General features: G+C 44.8%; 5 protein-coding genes across 5 annotated transcripts; all 5 read left to right on the forward strand.

Moving 5' to 3' along the window:
* Positions 1-210: 210 nt before the first annotated feature.
* BDR25DRAFT_341773 (bifunctional solanapyrone synthase) lies at positions 211-2,021 on the forward strand (the record flags this gene model as incomplete). Its single annotated transcript, XM_033693641.1, has 6 exons — positions 211-396; positions 448-772; positions 840-992; positions 1,075-1,402; positions 1,475-1,680; positions 1,732-2,021. 6 exons carry the CDS (start codon positions 211-213, stop codon positions 2,019-2,021), a joined length of 1,488 nt encoding a protein of 495 aa, XP_033549857.1.
* A 384-nt stretch (positions 2,022-2,405) lies between these two features.
* Positions 2,406-3,588, forward strand: BDR25DRAFT_258612 (NAD(P)-binding protein). Its single transcript, XM_033686545.1, has 2 exons — positions 2,406-3,340; positions 3,393-3,588. The coding sequence occupies exons 1-2, from the start codon at positions 2,478-2,480 to the stop codon at positions 3,514-3,516; spliced, it is 987 nt and encodes a 328-aa protein (XP_033549858.1). The 5' UTR covers positions 2,406-2,477; the 3' UTR covers positions 3,517-3,588.
* A 1,051-nt stretch (positions 3,589-4,639) lies between these two features.
* On the forward strand, positions 4,640-5,213 carry BDR25DRAFT_152634 (uncharacterized protein; the record flags this gene model as incomplete). The annotated part of the gene is made up of 2 exons (XM_033683920.1): positions 4,640-5,013; positions 5,066-5,213. Coding segments are annotated over 2 exons (522 nt in total), but the record flags the coding sequence as incomplete, so codon positions are not given.
* Positions 5,214-6,303: 1,090 nt separating this feature from the next.
* Positions 6,304-7,904, forward strand: BDR25DRAFT_258619 (sterigmatocystin 8-O-methyltransferase precursor). Its single transcript, XM_033686546.1, has 4 exons — positions 6,304-6,893; positions 6,953-7,134; positions 7,192-7,304; positions 7,363-7,904. The coding sequence occupies exons 1-4, from the start codon at positions 6,397-6,399 to the stop codon at positions 7,861-7,863; spliced, it is 1,293 nt and encodes a 430-aa protein (XP_033549860.1). The 5' UTR covers positions 6,304-6,396; the 3' UTR covers positions 7,864-7,904.
* A 636-nt stretch (positions 7,905-8,540) lies between these two features.
* BDR25DRAFT_283703 (polyketide synthase) lies at positions 8,541-17,473 on the forward strand. The gene is made up of 16 exons (XM_033688071.1): positions 8,541-8,682; positions 8,740-9,211; positions 9,265-9,573; positions 9,622-9,741; positions 9,791-9,884; positions 9,943-10,066; positions 10,119-10,739; positions 10,798-10,923; positions 10,970-11,110; positions 11,161-12,164; positions 12,222-12,540; positions 12,601-14,951; positions 15,004-15,695; positions 15,749-15,917; positions 15,965-16,279; positions 16,338-17,473. Exons 1-16 carry the CDS (start codon positions 8,601-8,603, stop codon positions 17,301-17,303), a joined length of 7,905 nt encoding a protein of 2,634 aa, XP_033549861.1. The 5' UTR covers positions 8,541-8,600; the 3' UTR covers positions 17,304-17,473.
* The last annotated feature ends 2,185 nt before the right edge of the window (positions 17,474-19,658 follow it).

The following is a 19,658-nucleotide window of genomic DNA, read 5'->3' on the forward strand; positions in this document are numbered from 1 at the left end:
TAGATTCTCATGATCTCCGAGAAGGAAAGGGGCTAACACATTCCGGTCCCCGCTCCATGAGATGTGACACCCGCATGGAGGAGCATAGAAGCTGATCCTGACAGGCAAATATGATATCAAAGCCTCCGAGAGTGTTATATAGAAGTGTTGGCGACGACAACGGGGGTTGGTGAAGAAATATCGAAATCACATGCTAATACTTTCTTCACAATGCGCAATATTTTCTTTTTCCCCGCTTTTCTGCTAATTGTGGCCACCGTCCCCATTCGATCTTTACTCACGGCACAGCAGGCTTGCCAGAACGCATGTTCGCTTCTGGAAAGATACCAGAGTAACGCCACATTATTCGCAAGTGATGGTGATGCTTACACAACGCAGCAAGAGGCTCACTGGAAAGTCAGTCCATAATCTTTTAGTGGAGCCTGCTAATATGAGATCAGGTCACAGACAGCATGGAAGACGCCGACATGCATATATTCACCACAGAGCATCGACGATGTCGTACATGCTATAAAAATTCTTCAGTCAACCAAGTCGAAATTCGCAGTGCGAGGTGGCGGACACTCACCCCTGTCAGCGTGGGCAAACATCGACAATGGGGTCCTCATCTCCATGAGAGCTATCTCCGACAAGGTCTATGACCCTGCTACCGAGACAGTGCGTGTAGGGTTTGGCTGCACCTGGATGGAGGTCTATCAATTTGTCGAGCTTCATTCGCGTCTTGTGGTTGGCGGTCGGGCTTCTACCGTAGGAATGGGCATGATCATGGGTGGTATGTACTGCCATTTTCATTTGAAAGGCGAAACGCGACCAAAGCACTGACCTCGTACCTATCACAGGCGGGCTATCCCATCTTTCGAATGCCTACGGATTTGCTTCGGACAATGTAGTTTCATACGAACTGGTATTAGCAAACGCTACTATCGTTATGGCTTCGGCAGACTCGCATCAAGATCTATTCTATGCACTCAAGGCTGGGGCAAATAACTACGGTTAGTGTGATCCCCAGCTTCATAATAAACCCAGCCCATCAAAAAGCTCAACTTCCATTTCTAACATGAAAGATTTGACTAGGTATCACGACTCATGTGACATTGAGGACCTATCCCCTTAGCAAGGCTTGGGGAGGAACCCTAGTTTATACCAACGAGTATCGTGATCAACTCATGGAAGCCTTGACGATCTACCAGCATTCCGGACAACTCGATACAAAATCAGCTCTTCTCGCTTATCTTGGGATTAATAATAATACGGCGTATGTGAGTTTAGTCTACTTGGACGCGGTACGACGCCCCCAGGCCTTCAAGCCATTTTACGACATACCAAGCGTAGTTGATACTACTCGTTTTTACGATAAATTCGGTGACATATTAGCAGAACAAGTTGATCGAGTTGTTCCAAGGTTCGTTTTATATCTCGCTTCTCTTCTCCTTCTTTTCTTGGCTCTTTGGGGCGCTGATCTTCTACCCTCCAGGTGGACCTTCGGTGCCACAACTTTCTTCCTTGACAATGAAACCTACGTAGATGCTGCTAGAATATCCCAAATTGCGGCAGAGAGACTTTCAACAGTCAATGGAGGTACCATGGTTCTGATGCCTCAGCCGATATCGAAGTCAATGATCAAGGCCTCCCGAGAAAGGGGTGAGAATCCTATGATCCCGCAGGATCGTGAACAAATGTGTAAGTGTTGCTCGCACCACTCTCATGTCACGATTCTAATCTACTTTACAGGGTTCTGCATTAACATAGGGTGGAATTTCAAATCTGACGACGAAGCCGTCGGTAGCATACTAATGGACACTCTTGACCAGATCGATGGTATTACTAAAGAAAGAAATCTCTATGATCCTTTTATATTCTTAAACGACGCTTACCATTCTCAAAATGTTTTTAGAAGCTATGGGGTGGAGACTCTTAACAAAATGCAGGCTATTGGGAAAAGATACGATCCCGAGCAGATGTTCCAGCACCAAGTTCCCGGGGGCTTTAAGCTGTATTCCGCGAATCGAAGGACACCATGATCAGGTTATTGTTCTAGACGGTGTTACTGAAGTAGCCCACATTAATAGTAAAATAGATTAATGGAGCTAGTCCATGAGCCGCTCCCTATGTTGGAAGAATTCGCCTTCTAAGTCCTTTGAACCAGTCTGTCGGAATTATTGTCAGCTAAGGTAGGCTAAACTAGAAATGAAACCCAGCAAACCATAGACAAGGGTGCCAAGGTCCACGACATCGCCTGATGGCAGTTCGCCTGCGGCACAGCCTCGACATCATCGAGCGTTGGTAGCCGGTTAAAGCTCCACACGGGCGGGTCCTCTGCTGTATTGTTTGCCTGGACTGTGCAGTTTGCCAACTAGTTTGTTGAGTTGCGTCGCACACAACTTAGCCTCGAGCTCATCGGCCGTTCTTCCAATCTTTAAAACTTCCTACGACCCAAACGCCTAGCATCTACGTTCGAACCACATCCACGTCAAGTCATGGGTGGCCAACTCGGATTTATCGTCAATCAGATCACCTTCAAGCCGAAACCTCTTCCCGCTGATATTCGTTTCGACAACCAGACTGCTATTGTTACTGGGTCTAATGTCGGAATAGGTTTAGAGAGCGCACGCCAGTTAACGTCTCATGGAATTTCTCATCTTATACTAGGAGTCCGAGACACTACCAAGGGCGACGCTGCACAGGCTGATATCCAAAAATCCAATCCAAAATGCAACATCAAAGTTTGGCAACTCGACCTTGAATCATTCGACAGCATCGTTTCCTTTGCTGATCGAGCTAAGTCTCTCGACCGCCTGGATATTGCGATTATGAACGCAGCGATTAAGCAGTTGAAGTTCACTACTTCACCATACGGCCACGAAAGCAACCTGCAAGTGAATCATCTCGGAACAGCTCTCCTCTCTCTCCTACTTCTCCCAACCCTTCGAAAAAGCTCAAAAAAGAACGGGATTCCATCACGGCTCACATTCTCCTCATCTGAAGTACACTTCTGGACCCCGTTCAATGAAAAGTCCGCTCCCAAAATCCTCGAGCGCATGGACCGAAAAGAGTCTTTCACAAACGGTATGGAAAGGTACTACACTTCAAAGCTTCTAAACGTATTCTGGTTCCGCGAACTGGCATCTAGGATCGACGCTGCGGAAGTCATCATTAATGGGACAAACCCGGGCTTTTGCGCCACCCAACTTCATCGTCATGATCATTCACAAGGATTCAAAATCCTCGCTAAGTTGCTCGCATGGTCGTCTGAGCAAGGTGCATACTTTCTTCTTGATGCTGCTGTGACCAAGAAAGATGAATCGCATGGGGCATATATTCAAGAGCAGAAGATCACTCCGTATGTGTTTGAAATACCCCCATTTTATTTCCCATTAACTAATATCGGGAAGACCATCGAAATTCGTGTTATCTTCTCAAGGGAAAGCAGTTCAGAAGAAACTATGGGCAGAAACAATCGAGGTCCTGAAGAAAGAGTGTCCAAATGTCATGTTCGATAACGTTACGAATTCTTAGAATCCCAGGTGGGGACATATAATACATGGGATATGTAATTGAAGACTTAACGCCTCTTTCGGTATAATGGACTCTTATCTACTAAGAATAAATTACCCACTATCACTATATCATGTCTCATCAATCACAGCTCGTTTAACACACCCTCTATGCCGTTGAGCTTTTTAGATGCAGAAATGGGTGCCTGATGCAATTCCGTAACGTTGCTTTCCTCGGACTCCGTAAGCTCCTTCCTAATATACGAAAAATATTAGATGCAAACTGTCTTACATTGCTGTTAAGTTGTAGAACCGGTCAAGGGATGTATATGTTGTAGCACCGTACCAATGCTCGAGCTGGCATCCGTGCGTGCACAGGATGCATCCCCTTGCAGACATATCAATGACAACACATGTTAATCGACGTGAAGGCCCCATTCGATGAAACAAGGATTTGTCGGATTCCGAATTGAAGGAGGGGTTATTTTTACCTGTACTGCGCCGTAGTAACAATTTTGGGTGATATGCTTGGCATGGCTTGTTTTAAACTTGTTTTAAACTTTTTTCGTTCATCCTTCCCAGCTGCCGCACGCTGTTGCTCACAACCTTGTGTCTTAACGACCAAGTAGCTTATTTTCGCTCCCAAACCGAGACTCATGACTGAGGTACATTTGGACAAAATGGCTATACCACCAAACCCCCTGGGAAGAGTAAACGTGATCATCGCGGTTGTTTTCACGGTCGTGGATCTCGTTTTCATCCTGTTGCGCATATGGGCTAGGCGGTTGAAACGGTCGTCACTTGATATAAGTGACTATCTGATCATTTTAGCGTGGGTGTGTATACGGTTTTCGTATCTACGTTTCTCGCTCATGATCTGACATAATTTCCAGCTTCTCGCATTATCCGATATGATTCGAAAGATCATCGGTACGTTTATCACATGCACCGGTCAACACCAAGCAACCTTAGGAAATCTTAGTTCAATATGCTAAACAAAGCGCAGCTGCAAGATGGGGGGTCGGAGTCCACTACCAAGATCTCGTAGCCTCAGAGCCTTCAATCATCGTCCCAGTACGCAAGGTATGAGCGCCCCAAGCCTCCCATTGCTTGCGTTAATCGCTGATGAGTTGTAGATCACATATGCTGGATTCTTCCTCTGGCTCGCAATCGTGACGCCCACAAAGCTTTCGATATTGTTTCTTTATCGCTCTCTATTCAGATGCATGAGACGATTCATAATCCTCGTCCATTTTATGATAGGTTTCTGTGTTCTGTACTTCATCGCATTCACGGCCGGAAATCTGATCCAATGTAAACCAATTGCCTATAATTGGGATAGGACAATTCCAGGCGGGAAGTGCCTCAATCCAAGTATGGGATTCCTCACTTCTGGATCCATCAACTTATTTATCGACGTTACTCTTGTCATCATGCCAGCGCCCATCGTGTGGAAAATGCAGAGCCTCTCTAAGACGAAGAAAGTCCTGGTCACGGGCATGTTTGGGCTCGGAATATTGTCAGATATCTTTTGGCTCCTTGCTGAGGATTACACTGCTAATGTATTTCAGCATCTGTCTCCTTGTGGGACTCCGCTTTAAATATGTACTCGAAACGGATCAAGCAGATTTCACTCATGATGGCGAGGTCGCAGGTATATGGGGAGAACTAGAACTCTACCTCGGTATTATTAGTGCCTGTCTTCCGCTCGTTTCCCCACCTCTACTCGTCATCCAGGAAAAGGTCCAGAGTGGGTATCATTCGTACCTAATCGGTCGTAAGCGCCTAGGCCAGACCCAGTTTGGTTTCTACTCTTCACCTAAGAATGACAGCGGGCTTCGGGAGGGTGATGAGGTTGCTCTGAAACAGTGATTACAATGGCTTGGTCTCGGCGTAGTCTGTTGGATCCAGACTGACCTGGCGTTGCCTATATCATTCCTAGATAGGAATGAGCGCAGATCCCTAATAAATGCGAGGCACCAGCACTAAAGGACTGAGCATGTTATTATACACGTGATACGTGGTCTCTTCATTATGATCTCTGTGCTCTTTGCTACCCCTCCTTTGCCTGCCCGTGCAGCTCCCAAGACTCCTGTGTGACATCCTTGATTCAATTGGATGAGTTGGATTTGTTCGAAAAAAGAGAAAGCCCAACCATGGCAATCACTACTCAGAAATCATGGCCCATGTATGTGAAAGATTATATTGTGGAACTCCCCAGACCAAAGTGGGGCAGAATTATCATTCAATTCACTGCTAGTCGGAAAGATCCGTCAGGAGTGGAAATTGAGTCGTTTCAGCCATAGTATTTCAGAGAGATGGACAATCGGACAGTGAAGACGCATACGTATAATACATAGCCTCCAAAGCCAAAAAAATAATTTAAGATAACATGAAAAAGATGAAAAACAAACCTCATCAATATTATGCATGAATTAAAAGCTGCCATACTGACTCTTTCCGGATAGCTCCACAATATGCCAAATGTATGTAGGCTTTTAGAATTGGGTTATGTGACTGTGAGAGAAGTGAGAGTGAAACTTATGCCACTAAACATCTGTAATTTTCAGCTGGTGCCTGTGCTGTGCAGCGCAGGCTCTATCGTAAGTGCCGCATGGGTGCTCATGCAGAGAAGGTCATAGAAACATAACGGAAGAGGCAAACAAGGCAGACAGACAAGGAAGTCTGTTCTCGGAGCTGGATAAATAATCCCGACCGAATAATACATTGTCCGAGAGAAGTTTAGGACGGGGCACTCGCAAGGATAAAAGCTCTCAGGCGAGTTGCAATAGACAGAGGACTTTCCAAACGCATACGAGCTTTCACACCTCGTTTCATTGGATATTTTTGATCACTCGAAGCCGCTCATGCCCAAATTTGTATCGAAGAAAACTCCGACGATATGGTATCGGCCGATTCCCATTCGAACCTGCTGAAACTGGTTTCTAAGATCAAGCACCACGCTGAAGACATAGAAAATCAATTGCGTCTCAGCGGACGACCAGAGCCAAGTTTTGAGAAGACCTCAATTGAAGTCCCAGATACTCCGGAGTACACAGCTGCTCGTGCATCGCTCAATGATGCAGCAAATGACCTTCTTCTACTCGTGAATGGGCCAAAAGCACATTTCCGGTCATTGTTCTGTTACCATCACGATTTGGCAGCATTCCAAGTAGCATTTGAGTTGGACTTCTTCAACAATGTGCCCTTTTCTGGAGTCGTCACCATCCCGCAGCTTGCTGAGGCAGTGAAGGTTGATGAGGATCGAGTCGGAAGGATCATGCGATTTCTGACCACCCATCGGGTTTTCACAGAGACCGAGCCTGGATTCTTCGGGCATAACTCGTTTTCGGTGTTGTTCGCGAAGGACTCCGAAATTTATGCTGCAGCGCACTATCAGTGAGTCTCCAACCGAAATCCCGGTGACGGACATGATGACTGAAACGTGGGGTGTACAGGTTAGATGAGTTTTTCAAAGCAGCTTCTGAAGCTAGCGAAGGGATCCGTAGCTCTCCTTACCTGTCTGACAATATGCACTCCCCGTTCCAAACGCGGTTTGGTGTACCTTTGTTCCAATACTACCAGCAGAATCCCAAATCAGTGGCTCGCTTTGGAAAAGCTTTGAAGGGAATAGCAAAGCGTCAGTTCCAAACAGCTCTATCATCTCAAGGGATGTTACTCTAATGTTTTCACATAGTTGATCGCCAAGTCCATGAGCTTAAAGGCGGGTTTCCTTGGGAGAAGTTTGAAGGAGGCAAAATCGTTGACATCGGCGGTGCAAGCGGTCATGCTAGCATCTGGCTCGCCCGAGTAAGTTTTCTATAATGTCTGATTCGTCAAATATCTCAACTAAAATTGGCTGGTGTAGCTGTATCCGCAATTGGAATTTATTGTACAAGATGGGTCCGAGGATCTGCTGGCCCAGGGGAAGGGACAGAATCTGAGTGATATCGGGAGTAGAGTCACGTTCATGAAGCATGACTTCTTCCAGACCCAGCCCCAGTTGAACGCCGGCGCATATTTCATCAGGCAGGTACTGCACAACTGGAATGACGATGACTGCGTCCGTATCTTGAAGGCGGTTGTCCCCGCGCTTGAGAAGTGCAACCCAAATACGCCCCTACTGATCAATGAGACCATCTTGCCTGAGCCTGGAACCCTGAGTCGATATGAAGAGCATTCTCTTAGGCAAGTCGACATGCTTGTTATGGTAGCACTGGGGGCCAAACAACGGACCCAGGCCGAATTCCAGGATCTTCTGCACCAGGCTGATCCGTGCCTAGAGATTGTGCGGGTTTATGGAACAGGTAGTATGGGGTTGCTGGAAGTGCAAATGATAAAGGACTCGGACGCCACAAAGGGGGGTTGAGTAGCAGTATGAATGGCTGGAAACATCGAGCTCGCATGGGTAAGGAATGTCTTAGTTCTAATAAAAACTCTTCCATTTGCTTTTCCCGGTGGATTGGTGATGCAGTCTTGGTGAGGGATGTGAGCCGGTGCTGCCAACCTCGGGACGAATGTAGTGGGATACGGATGGATTCACTTTGTCATCCGCATTTACCTAAACTGTCGCTGGAGTGTTCACACTTAAGGTTCCACCACCTCCTTGCTCTTCCGCCCTCGTCCTTCATTTGCCTTTCTCGTGCCACATCCATACGTTGTATGCCTGACTGCTCCTAACAATGATACTCTTTGGCGGCGCCATCAAAAATCCTTCATGTACGACGCCCCAATGCCTAGATTAATACGTGCAGCCTAGCTGTTAATACATTGGAAGAATCATCACAAGGGTCTGCTCGTCCCTTGTTTGGACCCTACGGATAATAACTGGCTTTTGATTCGTGCACCTTTTACGGATTCGCATTTTGCCTCTTTTCATAGAACGGCGTACCAGGCATAACTGTGACGCACGGACCCCTTTTCCGGATCCTCCCGTCCCAAGAGCAAGAGCTGTATCTGTCGCCCCGTACCCATGATTGCCTACTGATTTTAATGGCGGTAATCAGGGTGAGCGTTTTGTGTATGATTACTCTACATCCTGCCTCCCAAACCCTCAGCAGAGTTATCTCGTGTTTTCAATCCCTTCGTATATCGTCAATTTTCCTCATGAATATGTCCAATCATGTTGAAGCTCCTGCGCCTGAAAATGAATACGGGCCCTCAAATTCCGTGGCTATCGTCGGAATGGGTAAGCTTTTGCCCTCTAGTATATGAGCATTTTGGTCTCGAAACTCACTTGATTCAGGATGTCGGTGGCCTGGTGGTGTATCCACTCCAACCCAACTGTGGGATATGCTAGCAGAAGAGAGATCTGGATACCAGGAGTTCAATGATCAAAGGATGCACCTTCCTGGGTTCTACCACCCAAATCCCCAACGCCCGGGTAGTGTACCTACTCGAGGTGCATATCTCCTTCAAGAGGATCCGAAACTGTTTGACTACGCATTATTTAGTGTAACTCCCACGGAGACGCTCACTTTGGACCCATCACACAGAAAATTGTTGGAAGTAGTCTTTGAGGCTTTCGAAAATGCTGGAGAACCCTGGGAGAAGTTCTCCGGCTCCCGAACGGGTGTGTTTGTTGGGAACTTTACAGCTGACCACAACCTCATGCAAAGCCGCGATTCCGACAACCCGCTACAATACGCCATAACTGGGGGTAGTAATAGTATTCTGAGTAATCGCATCAACTATTTATTCAACTTGCGTGGCCCGAGGTACCTCATACTCGATTCACCAATGCGTAGTGTGGCTGACGGGTTGAGTCTAGTCTAACGCTCGATACTGCCTGTTCTTCTTCACTATACGCCCTTCATTTCGCTGTTAATGCGATTAAGAATGGAGACTGCGATTCTGCAATTGTTGGAGCTGGCAATATCATTTTGGGACCTGATTTACACCTCCTGCTTTCGAAATTGGGTGCTCTATCGCCGACTTCAACTTGCCATACATTTGATTCGACCGCAGATGGTTATGCCCGAGGCGAAGGGTTTGCCGCGTTCTATTTAAAGAAAACATCAGATGCCGTGGCAGGCTCATATCCAATTCGGGCAGTGATACGGGGTACTGCAGTGAATTCGTAGGTAACCCAACGCCTTCCTCGAAGTATGCTAAGTATTGGGTTCAGAAATGGTCGCACTGCTGGAATCACTCACCCTAGTACCGAGAGCCAAGAGGCAGTGATCCGTGAAGCATACGCAAATGCCAATCTGGAGCCTAGAATGACTGGTTACTTCGAAGCGCATGGGTAAGGCAGTGATATCTCACGTAATATGTGGTACTAATTTAACCCACAGAACCGGAACCCAGGTTGGTGATCCGATTGAAGTTTCTGCCATTGGGCGAGTGTTTTCAACTGAAACGAACGTGAGCATACTTGGAATCGGCTCAGTTAGTTTCTCTCTATCCTCCCTCGTTATTTCTGGCACGGTGGTAACGACGATTATAGATTAAGTCCAACATTGGACATACGGAAGCCGCGAGTGGCATGGCTGGATTAATGAAAAGTGTCCTTGCCTTAGAGACTGGACTGATACCCTCAACCATTAACATCAACGAGCTTAACCCCCGAAGTAGGATATATCTATATTCTTACTAAACGACATTCATTAACATTAAACATAGTCAACTTCAACGAGGCGCGGGTAAGACCTGTAACTAAATTGGAGCCCTGGCCAAAGGATAAGCTTCGTAGGGTTAGTATAAATTCATTTGGATACGGGGGGGCAAACGGCCACTGTATTCTGGACGACGTTTCCGTCGCACTGCCGGACTACTTCAAAGGTGGGACCCGCAAGACACTCTGTTCTCACCCTCGTAACGGTTTCACGGATAAATTCACCCCAAGTTGTGGTCAAGTGAACGGAGCAAATCATCAACAAACACATGATGCTTCAACACCAAGCACCAAATGTTCTCTTGAAATGCCCTTGGATTATCGTTGGAGGCGCTCATCATCATTAGTACGTGGATCCCACACGAGCACTAGACGTCTGGTTCTACTGCCATTCTCAGCTCATGAACCCAATGCACTTAGTGGGAACATGCAAGCCATTTCTAGCGTCATAAATGAGTACCGACTAGCAGATTTGGCCTATACATTGACTGCTAGACGTTCTAAGTTCAAAAATCGCACTTACCGAATTGTTAAGCCTGAGAAATCTTTCACGAGTTTAGATATGAAGACTCCTGTTCCCACTATTCAGGTAACTGCGCAGAGACCCAATATTGGTTTTATTTTCACCGGTAAGTCGCTGTTTCATTTACATATTTACAGAAACCTACTTATGCATCAATTATATAGGACAAGGAGCTCAGTGGGACGGTATGGGAGCCCATTTGTTCGAGTACGAGGTCTTCCGCAACTCGATTGAGTATCAAGACTTAATACTTTCAAACTTGACTAATCGGCCATCCTGGACCCTCAAGGGTAGGTTCTGCCTCAACTCAGGAAACAAAAGCTAATTAATGTTCAGATATCCTGTCCACAAACCTTCCAGGAAAGTTGCATGAACCTTTAATTTCACAGACAGTGTGTACTGCTCTTCAGATTGGACTCATCGACCTTCTTTCCTCCTGGAAAGTTCAGAGTGTCGCAGCTGTCGGTCATTCTTCAGGTAATCAGGAGTGCTGACTGAATAGATAACATTAGCTGACATCGTACAAGGTGAGATTGCAGCCGCATATTCAGCTGGATTCGTCACTGCAGCGGAGGCAATCACAATTGCTTATTGTCGCGGACTCGCGGTTGATACTAACAAGAGAAGCGGCCTCATGCTAGCCGTCGAGCTTGGATATGGCGATATCGAATCTTATCTTGATGATTTTAGGCTTAGCGTCAAGGTTGCAGCTATCAATTCCCCACAAAGCGTTACTATTTCGGGAGATACAGACTCGGTCATGGAGCTATTCGAAACACTTCGGGTTAAAGGAGTATTCAGTAGGTTCCTGCAGACTGGACGGAACGCATACCATTCCCATCACATGGCTGTGGTTGGTCAGCACTATGAAGAGGTTCTCTGCAAGGCTTTGAAGGAATTACGTGAACGGGACCTGCTCTGTTTAGAGGACCGCTATCCCCAAGCCAGCTGGTTTTCATCCACTATACCAGGCATGAAGACTAACAAGATCCCCGTAAGTCCTTCGTATTGGCGACAGAATTTACAATCACCAGTCCAGTTTACGCGCGCTGTAGAGGATATGCTGTCCTCTCCCGCACACCGTGTCGATATTCTGGTTGAAGTTGGACCCCATTCGGCTCTAAAGACACCATTGCATCAAATCTGGTCAGGAATGGGAAGAAGTGCGTCTGACTTCTACTTCTCCACACTGAGAAGGCAGGAAGATGGTCTGCGAAACATGCTCTCTCTATGTGGGAATCTGTTCTGCATGGATGCGGCAATTGATCTTACCATTGTTAATGCCATCGACCAAGTGGACGAAGAAGGGCTGCGGTATCTTCATGGGTCTGTGTGTGTTGACCTCCCAAAATACTCTTACTGCTATGGCCCAGTATTATATCATGAAAATCGCTTTCACCGAGAATTTCGACTCCGAAGTCACCTTTGCCATGATATACTAGGAGCTAAGCAACTAGGATGTTCCAAACTTCGACCGAGTTGGCGTAATATGCTTCGAATAAAAGATATCCCTTGGCTCAGCCATCACAGGGTAACTAACACCTTTCTATTTCCTTTATTGTAGAGTTTTGCTGATTGCATTGAACAGCTCCTTCAGCAGACAGTGTTCCCTGCCTCAGGGTATATCTGCATGGCAATTGAAGCGGCTGCACAATTTTTCTCCGATGAAAATACAACGGTCATGCCGGTTGGCTTCACGATCCGAAATCTATCCCTTATTTCGGTAATGGCCATTCCAGATGATGATATTGGTATTGAAGTGATCTTGGATCTGGATGCATCCAAACTTGCTATCTCCAAGAAAACCTCAACTTGGTACACCTTCAAGATCAGCTCCGTGGCTTCAAGGACCGACACATGGACAGAACATTGTTCAGGAATCATTATACCGCATACAGCAAAGTATGGTAAGTTATCGCATGAGCTCGTTCCGCTTGTTAATCGCTAAGCTACATATGGGACCATAGATTCACCTACCATACCTAGCGTTATGGACACCCGGGTTTTAAGCAATTCAGGATGGTACGACAAGCTGAGTGAAGTTGGTCTGAAGTATGGTGCGAGTTTCCAAGGCCTATCTGAAATGAAAGCCGACCCACTTAAAAATGTTGCGCAAGCGAAGGTTCAGCTTCAAACTACAGCTGCACTTTTCAATGGACCCGAGTCTCCATATTTTGTCCACCCGGCTTCACTGGACATGTGTGCTCAACTAGCGCTCATCGCAGCACATGGGGGCCAAGTCGAGCAAATGAGCACAGCCTATGTGCCCTCTTTCGTTGGAGAAATGACACTCTGGGTACCGGAAGTCCAAGATGCTTCCTATGGTATCGCTGTCGCACGAGGAGAACGTCACGGTTTGCGAGGAGCTCATGCCCAGGTTCAATTGAGGAGCTCAACTGGAAATGTCCTCGTCAATATTGCGGACATCCACTGTACAGCGTATTCTGGAGGCAAAAGGAAAAAAGCCGTGATGGGCCATCCTCAAACACCATACATGCGTCTTATCTGGAAACCTTGTTTGGAAAATTTGAGCAAACAGCAAGCGCGATCGATGTTTCCACCAACATCCGCAAGCGATAGTATCAAAAGCACTTTCGAGGATATCGACCGCTTGGGCAGCCTCATGGTCAAAGAAATTGCCTGTCGATACGGTTCGCAGCTGGATAAACGCAAACTCCCTGATCATCTCCACAAATTTCTTACCTGGGCCACAATGGCTGCACGGCGGGAATTAACGGAAACTGGGCAAGATACGTTGTCATCGAGCTCAAGTCCCGCCCAGATAATCGATGAATTATGTTCTAAGCTCCATGATGTTGTCGAGATTCCCATCTCTAAACGCATCTTCGACAATCTCCACGATATTCTTTCAGGGCATAAATCAGGACTCGAGCTGGTCCGCCAGGATGAGTTACATTCCAAAATGTACAATGCTGGCTTCGGAATATCCGCAGCGTATGTCCAATTAGCGCACCTCATCGAACTCCTGGCGCACAGGAATCCCCACATGAATATCCTAGAGATTGGGGCGGGCACTGGTGGAGCATCTCGTGTTGCTCTTAAAAAGCTCGACGCTGAGACTTACCTTCGACGGTATCGCGCATACACTTTCACAGATGTGTCGAGTGGCTACTTCTTAGATGCTCAGACCGAGTTCTCGAAATGTCATAAGCTTATTTTTGGTGTATTGGACATTGAACAGGATCCGTCAAGCCAAGGTTTTCAACCTGTCTACGATTTGGTCATTGCTTCATGCTCTTTACACGTTACAAGAGATGTCGATCTCACGCTGCGAAATGCCCGATCCTTACTAAAGCCCGGAGGGAAGCTGCTTATCTTGGAGTGCACTCAACCGAAGATCACCCACGGGCTAGTTCTGGGGACGCTACCAGACTATTGGGTTGGGACGGGGAACAGCCGTACTGATAGTCCATTTTTACCTACGAATGGGTGGCATGAAAGGCTCCTACGAACAGGATTCTCCGGAATCGAAATCGATCTTAGCGACTATGCACAACCGTACACGATGATTTCCGCATTTCTCACAACAGCAATTGGTCATGAGACCTCGAGGGTTGCTCGTGAAATTCCTTCGTCATTGCCGAGCCAGTCAGTTGTTAGCGTAATCTCGTACCTAGGCCCAGATTCTCGCTCTGATATAAGAGCATTCCAAAGACGCGCAAACGAGCTGTTTTCCTACTCGACGTACCACTTCATTGATGATTTTGGTTATCTTCCCGATGACTCAAGGGTGATCGTTTTCTCTGGAGAAGGCCCATGGTTGATTAATAACCGAAAGAGATTCGAACAGATCAAGAAGATCCTTACAAAATCACGCTCAGTACTCTGGATCAGTGTTCAGGATGAGGTTAATGGATCGTACCCGTATCACGGAGTGACGGATGGACTCCTCAGAGTTCTTTCTGCCGAAACCAGCTCTATTGTCTATGCCAGCGTTAACCTGAGCAAAAGAGATCTAGAGAGCTCTGAGTTGATGGAGCAAATCGCGCGTCTCGAAGATAATCTACAAAGAAGGTCCAATGATGCCGTTCGGGACACAGAGTATAGAGTTCTTGGCGGCGTTATTCACTTAAGTAGACTGATACCTGATTGCGAGTTCAACGAGCGCTGGTTAGAGTCTCAAACTTCCTCGGATCCAAAATTCCTGCCAATTGAAGACCAACCTCCACTAGGCGTCTCCTTTCAGACTCCTGGCATTCTCAGTTCAATATGTTTCGAAGAGGATAAAGCCTTCTGGAAGCCATTGAAAGACGATCAGATCGAAATTCGCACAGTTGCTGTTGGTTTAAACTGGAAGGTAAGTGAGGTGATAAATGATTGACGTAAGACATCGAGATAACATGATCTAGGATTTGGCTGTATCTGCAGGGCGGCTCGACTTGGACAACTTCAGCTCGGAGTGTGCTGGTATCGTCACGAAATTGGGCAAATCTGTCAGGGCGTTCCAAGTCGGTGATAGAGTCTACGGAATCTCAAAGGGCAAGTTCGGCAACTATATGCGACTTTATGACACTCTCACGCAACATATGCAGTCAGACAATTTTGCGGAAGGAGCAACCCTGCCAGTAGTCTATATGACTGTACTCTATGCATTCAACTACCTCGCCCATCTAACAAAGAGAGATAAGGTGTTGATTCAATCGGCCGCTGGAGGAGTTGGTATTGCAGCGATTCGCTTCGCCAGGCACCTCAAGGCTGAAATATTTGCTACTGTCGGAACTGAAGCGAAACGCGCTTTTCTCCGAGAATCATACTGCATACCGGATTCACATATCTTCTCTTCCAAAACTCCACCGGATGTTGCTACAGTAATGAAAGCAACCCAAGGTTCTGGGTTTGACGTTATATTGAGTACTACATCGGGCGACGTTTTCAACGAAACACTGCGATATATGGCATCTGGAGGCCGTTTCATCGATCTGGGACGCGTTGATGTGCAAAATCATGGCTCCATGTCTTTGGAGGCTTTCAGACGCAACGCAACATTCTCGTCTTTCGACCTGGGTGTCCTAATTGAGGACAAACCAGAATTCTGCGGCAGGTGAGTTATCTGGCTGCCATATCATTCCATAGATAGAAGTTAATTATCGCCAGGCTTCTTGGACAGGTTAACAACATGTTGCGCGATGGTGTCATACAACCAATATCACCGATTAGGACTTTTGATGTCTCTCAGTTAGCTCCCGCGTTGACTTATCTTTCCATGGGAAATCATATTGGAAAGGTTGTTATTACTTATGAAGACTCAGCAGCCCAGGTCAATGTAAGCTGGTAAATCTCACCTCTCAGCTTTTTGATAACCATGGATAGATGGTACCACCAACTACTAAAGTGCTCTTCAATGCGGACTCGAATTATATACTGGCAGGGGGGCTCGGGGGGCTGGGAAGAAGCATTTTATCCTGGATGATAGAGAGAGGAGCAAAGAATTTTATCATCTTGTCAAGGTCTAGCCCGGAAACCTCGGAAAAGAACTCCTTCTTGGCCGATGTGATATCTAGGGGCTGTTGCATAAAACACATATGTTGTGATATATCTGACAAAATTCAGGTGGAATCTGCCATCGCTCAAGCCTCCGAGTCTGGAGTTGTCAACGGTATCGTTCACACAGCAGTATCACTTCAGGTTAGTGCAACGTTCGAGTTAAGTAGCACCGAGTCTATATCTCTGACATGGAACGTAGGACAAAATTTTCGACTCTCTTTCATTCTCCGAATGGGAACGTGGCCTCGCAGTCAAAGTGAATGGCACCATCAACCTTCACAACGCATCACTACATCTGCCCCTCGATTTCTTCGTCTTGCTCAGCTCTATTTCCGCTCAAGTCGCCCTACCTACACAGTCTACTTACTGTGCTTCTAATGGTTTCCAAAATGAATTTGCAAGGTACCGTCGAAGCCAGGGATTACCAGGAACATCCGTGGAGTTCGGCTTGATAGAAGAAGTGGGAGAGCTGGGGCAGAACACGGTGTACCGAAATGCTGCGTTGCGCAATGGACTTTATCATACGAGTGAATTTGAGTTTCTGCAGCACCTCGAATACGCATTCTCAAAGCTAAATTGCCAGAGGCATGAAAGAGAATGGGCTCGATACGACCCTTTTGCTGATGCGCATTTGATCACTTCTTTAGATCCCTCCAGGTTGTCGCAACACGAAAAGGCACAACGCAAAGAGAAGACTGACCAGAATGATGAGCCCTCATCCAACCCGTGGTGGCACCTCAATGCTAGATTCTCGCACATAGTCCAAGCGATGGACAATCTTGATAACTTAGACGGAAGCCTACCTGCAACAACGAATACCCCTACGGAATCAAGCAAGCGTTCCTGCTCTGCACTTTTACAACTGGATCCTCTTATTGAGTCCGGCAAACTAGAAGACGCCGTTTCTTCAGTCACGGAAGTGATCGTTAGGCGCATGGCGGACATGCTGTTCATATCCGCAGCTGGAATTCAATCCACCAAGGGTATTGCGGAGTATGGGATGGATAGCTTGATTGCCGCTGAGCTGCGGAATTGGTTCATAAGTACTTACAAGTGTACGATCTCCTTCATGAAGCTACTTGATTCGGCCACTAGTATCGGCGATCTGGCTGAGATCGTGGTGAAAGGGAGATTAGAAACCCTTAGTGAGAAATTAGGTGACTGAAAGTGCAGGGGGTTTCGAAGCAGTTTATCATTGAAACTAAAGGGATCGCCGAATTGTTAAATTGGGTATTATGTAGAATAAGTTAAATGATGACAACTCTGGAATCTGGATTTGGAAATATCTCCAATTTTGCTACAGGAAATGTAGATAAACTAGCGCGCAATATCCTCAACAGGAACTTCGTTTAGTATTTGAATCTAAGGCTCCGCTACTCCGGCCTGTTTGCTGTGTCACGCAAATAGGTCAACTGCACGACGCGTCATCTATCCGCTTCCTCAAAAATCATCGGTGGCACTTAATTCCCATAAAGCGCTTAAAATTGCTCCACACAGCAACATTGTAAGATAACCTACGCATAGGTTCTGCCGAGGACGAAAATCTCTTCCTCTCCAGGTCCTGGGCCCGATATAAAGCTGTCAACAAGCCAAGTCACTATTTGTCGCATACAGCTATCCGTCTATATATATCCTTCTGTTGTGCTAGCTGGTAGGTTGACCTTTTGGCAAACGCAACACTATTTGTTAGGACAATGAATCAGCATCTTCTGTTAGCGCGCAATGTGCAATTCCCGAAATTCCCTTACTACTTGGTTTTCCTGCCTAAAACTGCCACTTTTATAAATTTAACTATAACGTATTTCGCAGGCAAGCAGTCCATACAAGCAAACAGTCTACTTTAACTAAATTTTCACACCTTGTATAAGGTCGGATGTCCTAGAACAGGCCTGTATGGCCTCACCTGACCTGTTTAGAGGTCACATGACCTGTGCTTTGTATATAATCACAAATCCTAACAAGCAAGGCCTAGCAGCAATTTGTGTCTCTAACCATGCACTTTTATCCTTTTAAACCCCTACTTTTAATGCTATCTATTCTACTTACTCTCTTATATTTGCATTTAAATTGCTTACATAAGCTAGTATACTGCTAAAAGCAACCTTTTTCTATAACGTACTTCACAGGCAAGTTGCTTACACACCTAAGTTGCTTACTTTTGCTAAGACCCTACTTGTCACGGTATCCTCCCCGGATCCCAGACATAACCGTATTAGACGCGTACTAGAGTATTATTAGTGCACGTCTAACATAAACACAACATAACATAGACATAAACTTAAGCATAAACTACCTTAACACTAACTAAACTTAAAATAGGCTTAATTTATACCTAAAGCACTTAGACTTTTAAGCTAAGTATTTAATTACTAATTTCCTTTTAAACTTTTTTATTTTTTATATAATATCTTATACATACTATAATACCTTACATAATAATTAAACTAGACTTCTATAAAGCTCTATAACCTTACTTATGCATAATTATAACATTACATTATGTTAAAACTTTAGCTAAGAATAGCCTTTAAATTTAATTTAATAAGCTTAGTACTTATATAACTTTAAGCTATTAAAGTAAGCTAAAAAGCTTTCTAAAAAGCACTTACTTTATAAAAAAGCTACTATATTATAAACTTAAAAGCTTTTTAAAAGGACTTTAAAAAACAGCTTTATATTATTAAGTAGTTTATTTCTGCTTTAACTTTTATTATAGTAGTAAAAACTAAGAACCTACTAGCTTTAAAGCTTACCTAGAAGTCTAAAGATAGCTTAACTCTTTTCTATTTAATGCTGCCTATAACCTGTAACTTTTTTAACTTAGTAATAAAATCTAACTAACTCTCTAATCCTTTACTATTTAATAAAAAATAAAAAGACTTACTTTTTTTTTATATAAGCTCTAATATAAACTTAAAGAAAATATAGACTAATTCTCTTTTAAATGCTCTTAGTTACTATATGCCTACTTTTAACTTAACTATAATATAATAGCCTTAATTAACTTACTAATAAATAAAAATATTATTAACTTAGATTAATTTATAGTGTTTTTATAAGTAACTTATAAAGACTTAAATAAAAAGTTAATAGCCTTAAGTTACCTAAACACTTTATAATAAATAAAAAAAAGCTTTACTTTACACTTTATTAAGTTCTACTAACTTACATCTAATATAGGCCTAAATAAGGTAAGTTTAATTATAGCCTTATATAACTCCCTCTTAACTAAACTATAACACGCTATAGTAGAAGAACCTCTTTTAAATAACCTTAACATGTATGTAAACCTAATTACTACTTATAATAATAACATAAGGTTTCTTTCTATATAAGCCCTAATACACCTCTAAACTAGTGTAGTTATAAATAAAAACTCTAACATAATAAAAATTAATTTAAATTATGCTTTAGTTAGTTTTAAAAAGTGTAAAAATTATAAAAAAAAAGTTAATACTTTAAGTATAGTAAATATAGTTATATTTTTTAAAACTGCTTTATTCTCTTTTTTTAAGTTTAC

Source organism: Lindgomyces ingoldianus (genome assembly GCF_010093535.1).
Source record: "Lindgomyces ingoldianus strain ATCC 200398 unplaced genomic scaffold BDR25scaffold_10, whole genome shotgun sequence".
NCBI lineage: Eukaryota > Fungi > Ascomycota > Dothideomycetes > Pleosporales > Lindgomycetaceae > Lindgomyces > Lindgomyces ingoldianus.

Bases quoted from the DNA above. Each gene is read 5' to 3' on its own strand.
- BDR25DRAFT_258612 (XM_033686545.1), top strand. From the start codon at position 2,478: ATGGGTGGCCAACTCGGATTTATCGTCAATCAGATCACCTTCAAGCCG. The intron at 3,341-3,392 runs GTATGTGTTTGA...AATATCGGGAAG, and splicing joins CAAGAGCAGAAGATCACTCC to ACCATCGAAATTCGTGTTAT.
- BDR25DRAFT_258619 (XM_033686546.1), top strand. From the start codon at position 6,397: ATGGTATCGGCCGATTCCCATTCGAACCTGCTGAAACTGGTTTCTAAG. The intron at 6,894-6,952 runs GTGAGTCTCCAA...TGGGGTGTACAG, and splicing joins TATGCTGCAGCGCACTATCA to GTTAGATGAGTTTTTCAAAG. The intron at 7,305-7,362 runs GTAAGTTTTCTA...TGGCTGGTGTAG, and splicing joins CTAGCATCTGGCTCGCCCGA to CTGTATCCGCAATTGGAATT.
- BDR25DRAFT_283703 (XM_033688071.1), top strand. From the start codon at position 8,601: ATGAATATGTCCAATCATGTTGAAGCTCCTGCGCCTGAAAATGAATAC. The intron at 9,574-9,621 runs GTAGGTAACCCA...TATTGGGTTCAG, and splicing joins CGGGGTACTGCAGTGAATTC to AAATGGTCGCACTGCTGGAA. The intron at 12,541-12,600 runs GTAAGTTATCGC...ATGGGACCATAG, and splicing joins ACCGCATACAGCAAAGTATG to ATTCACCTACCATACCTAGC.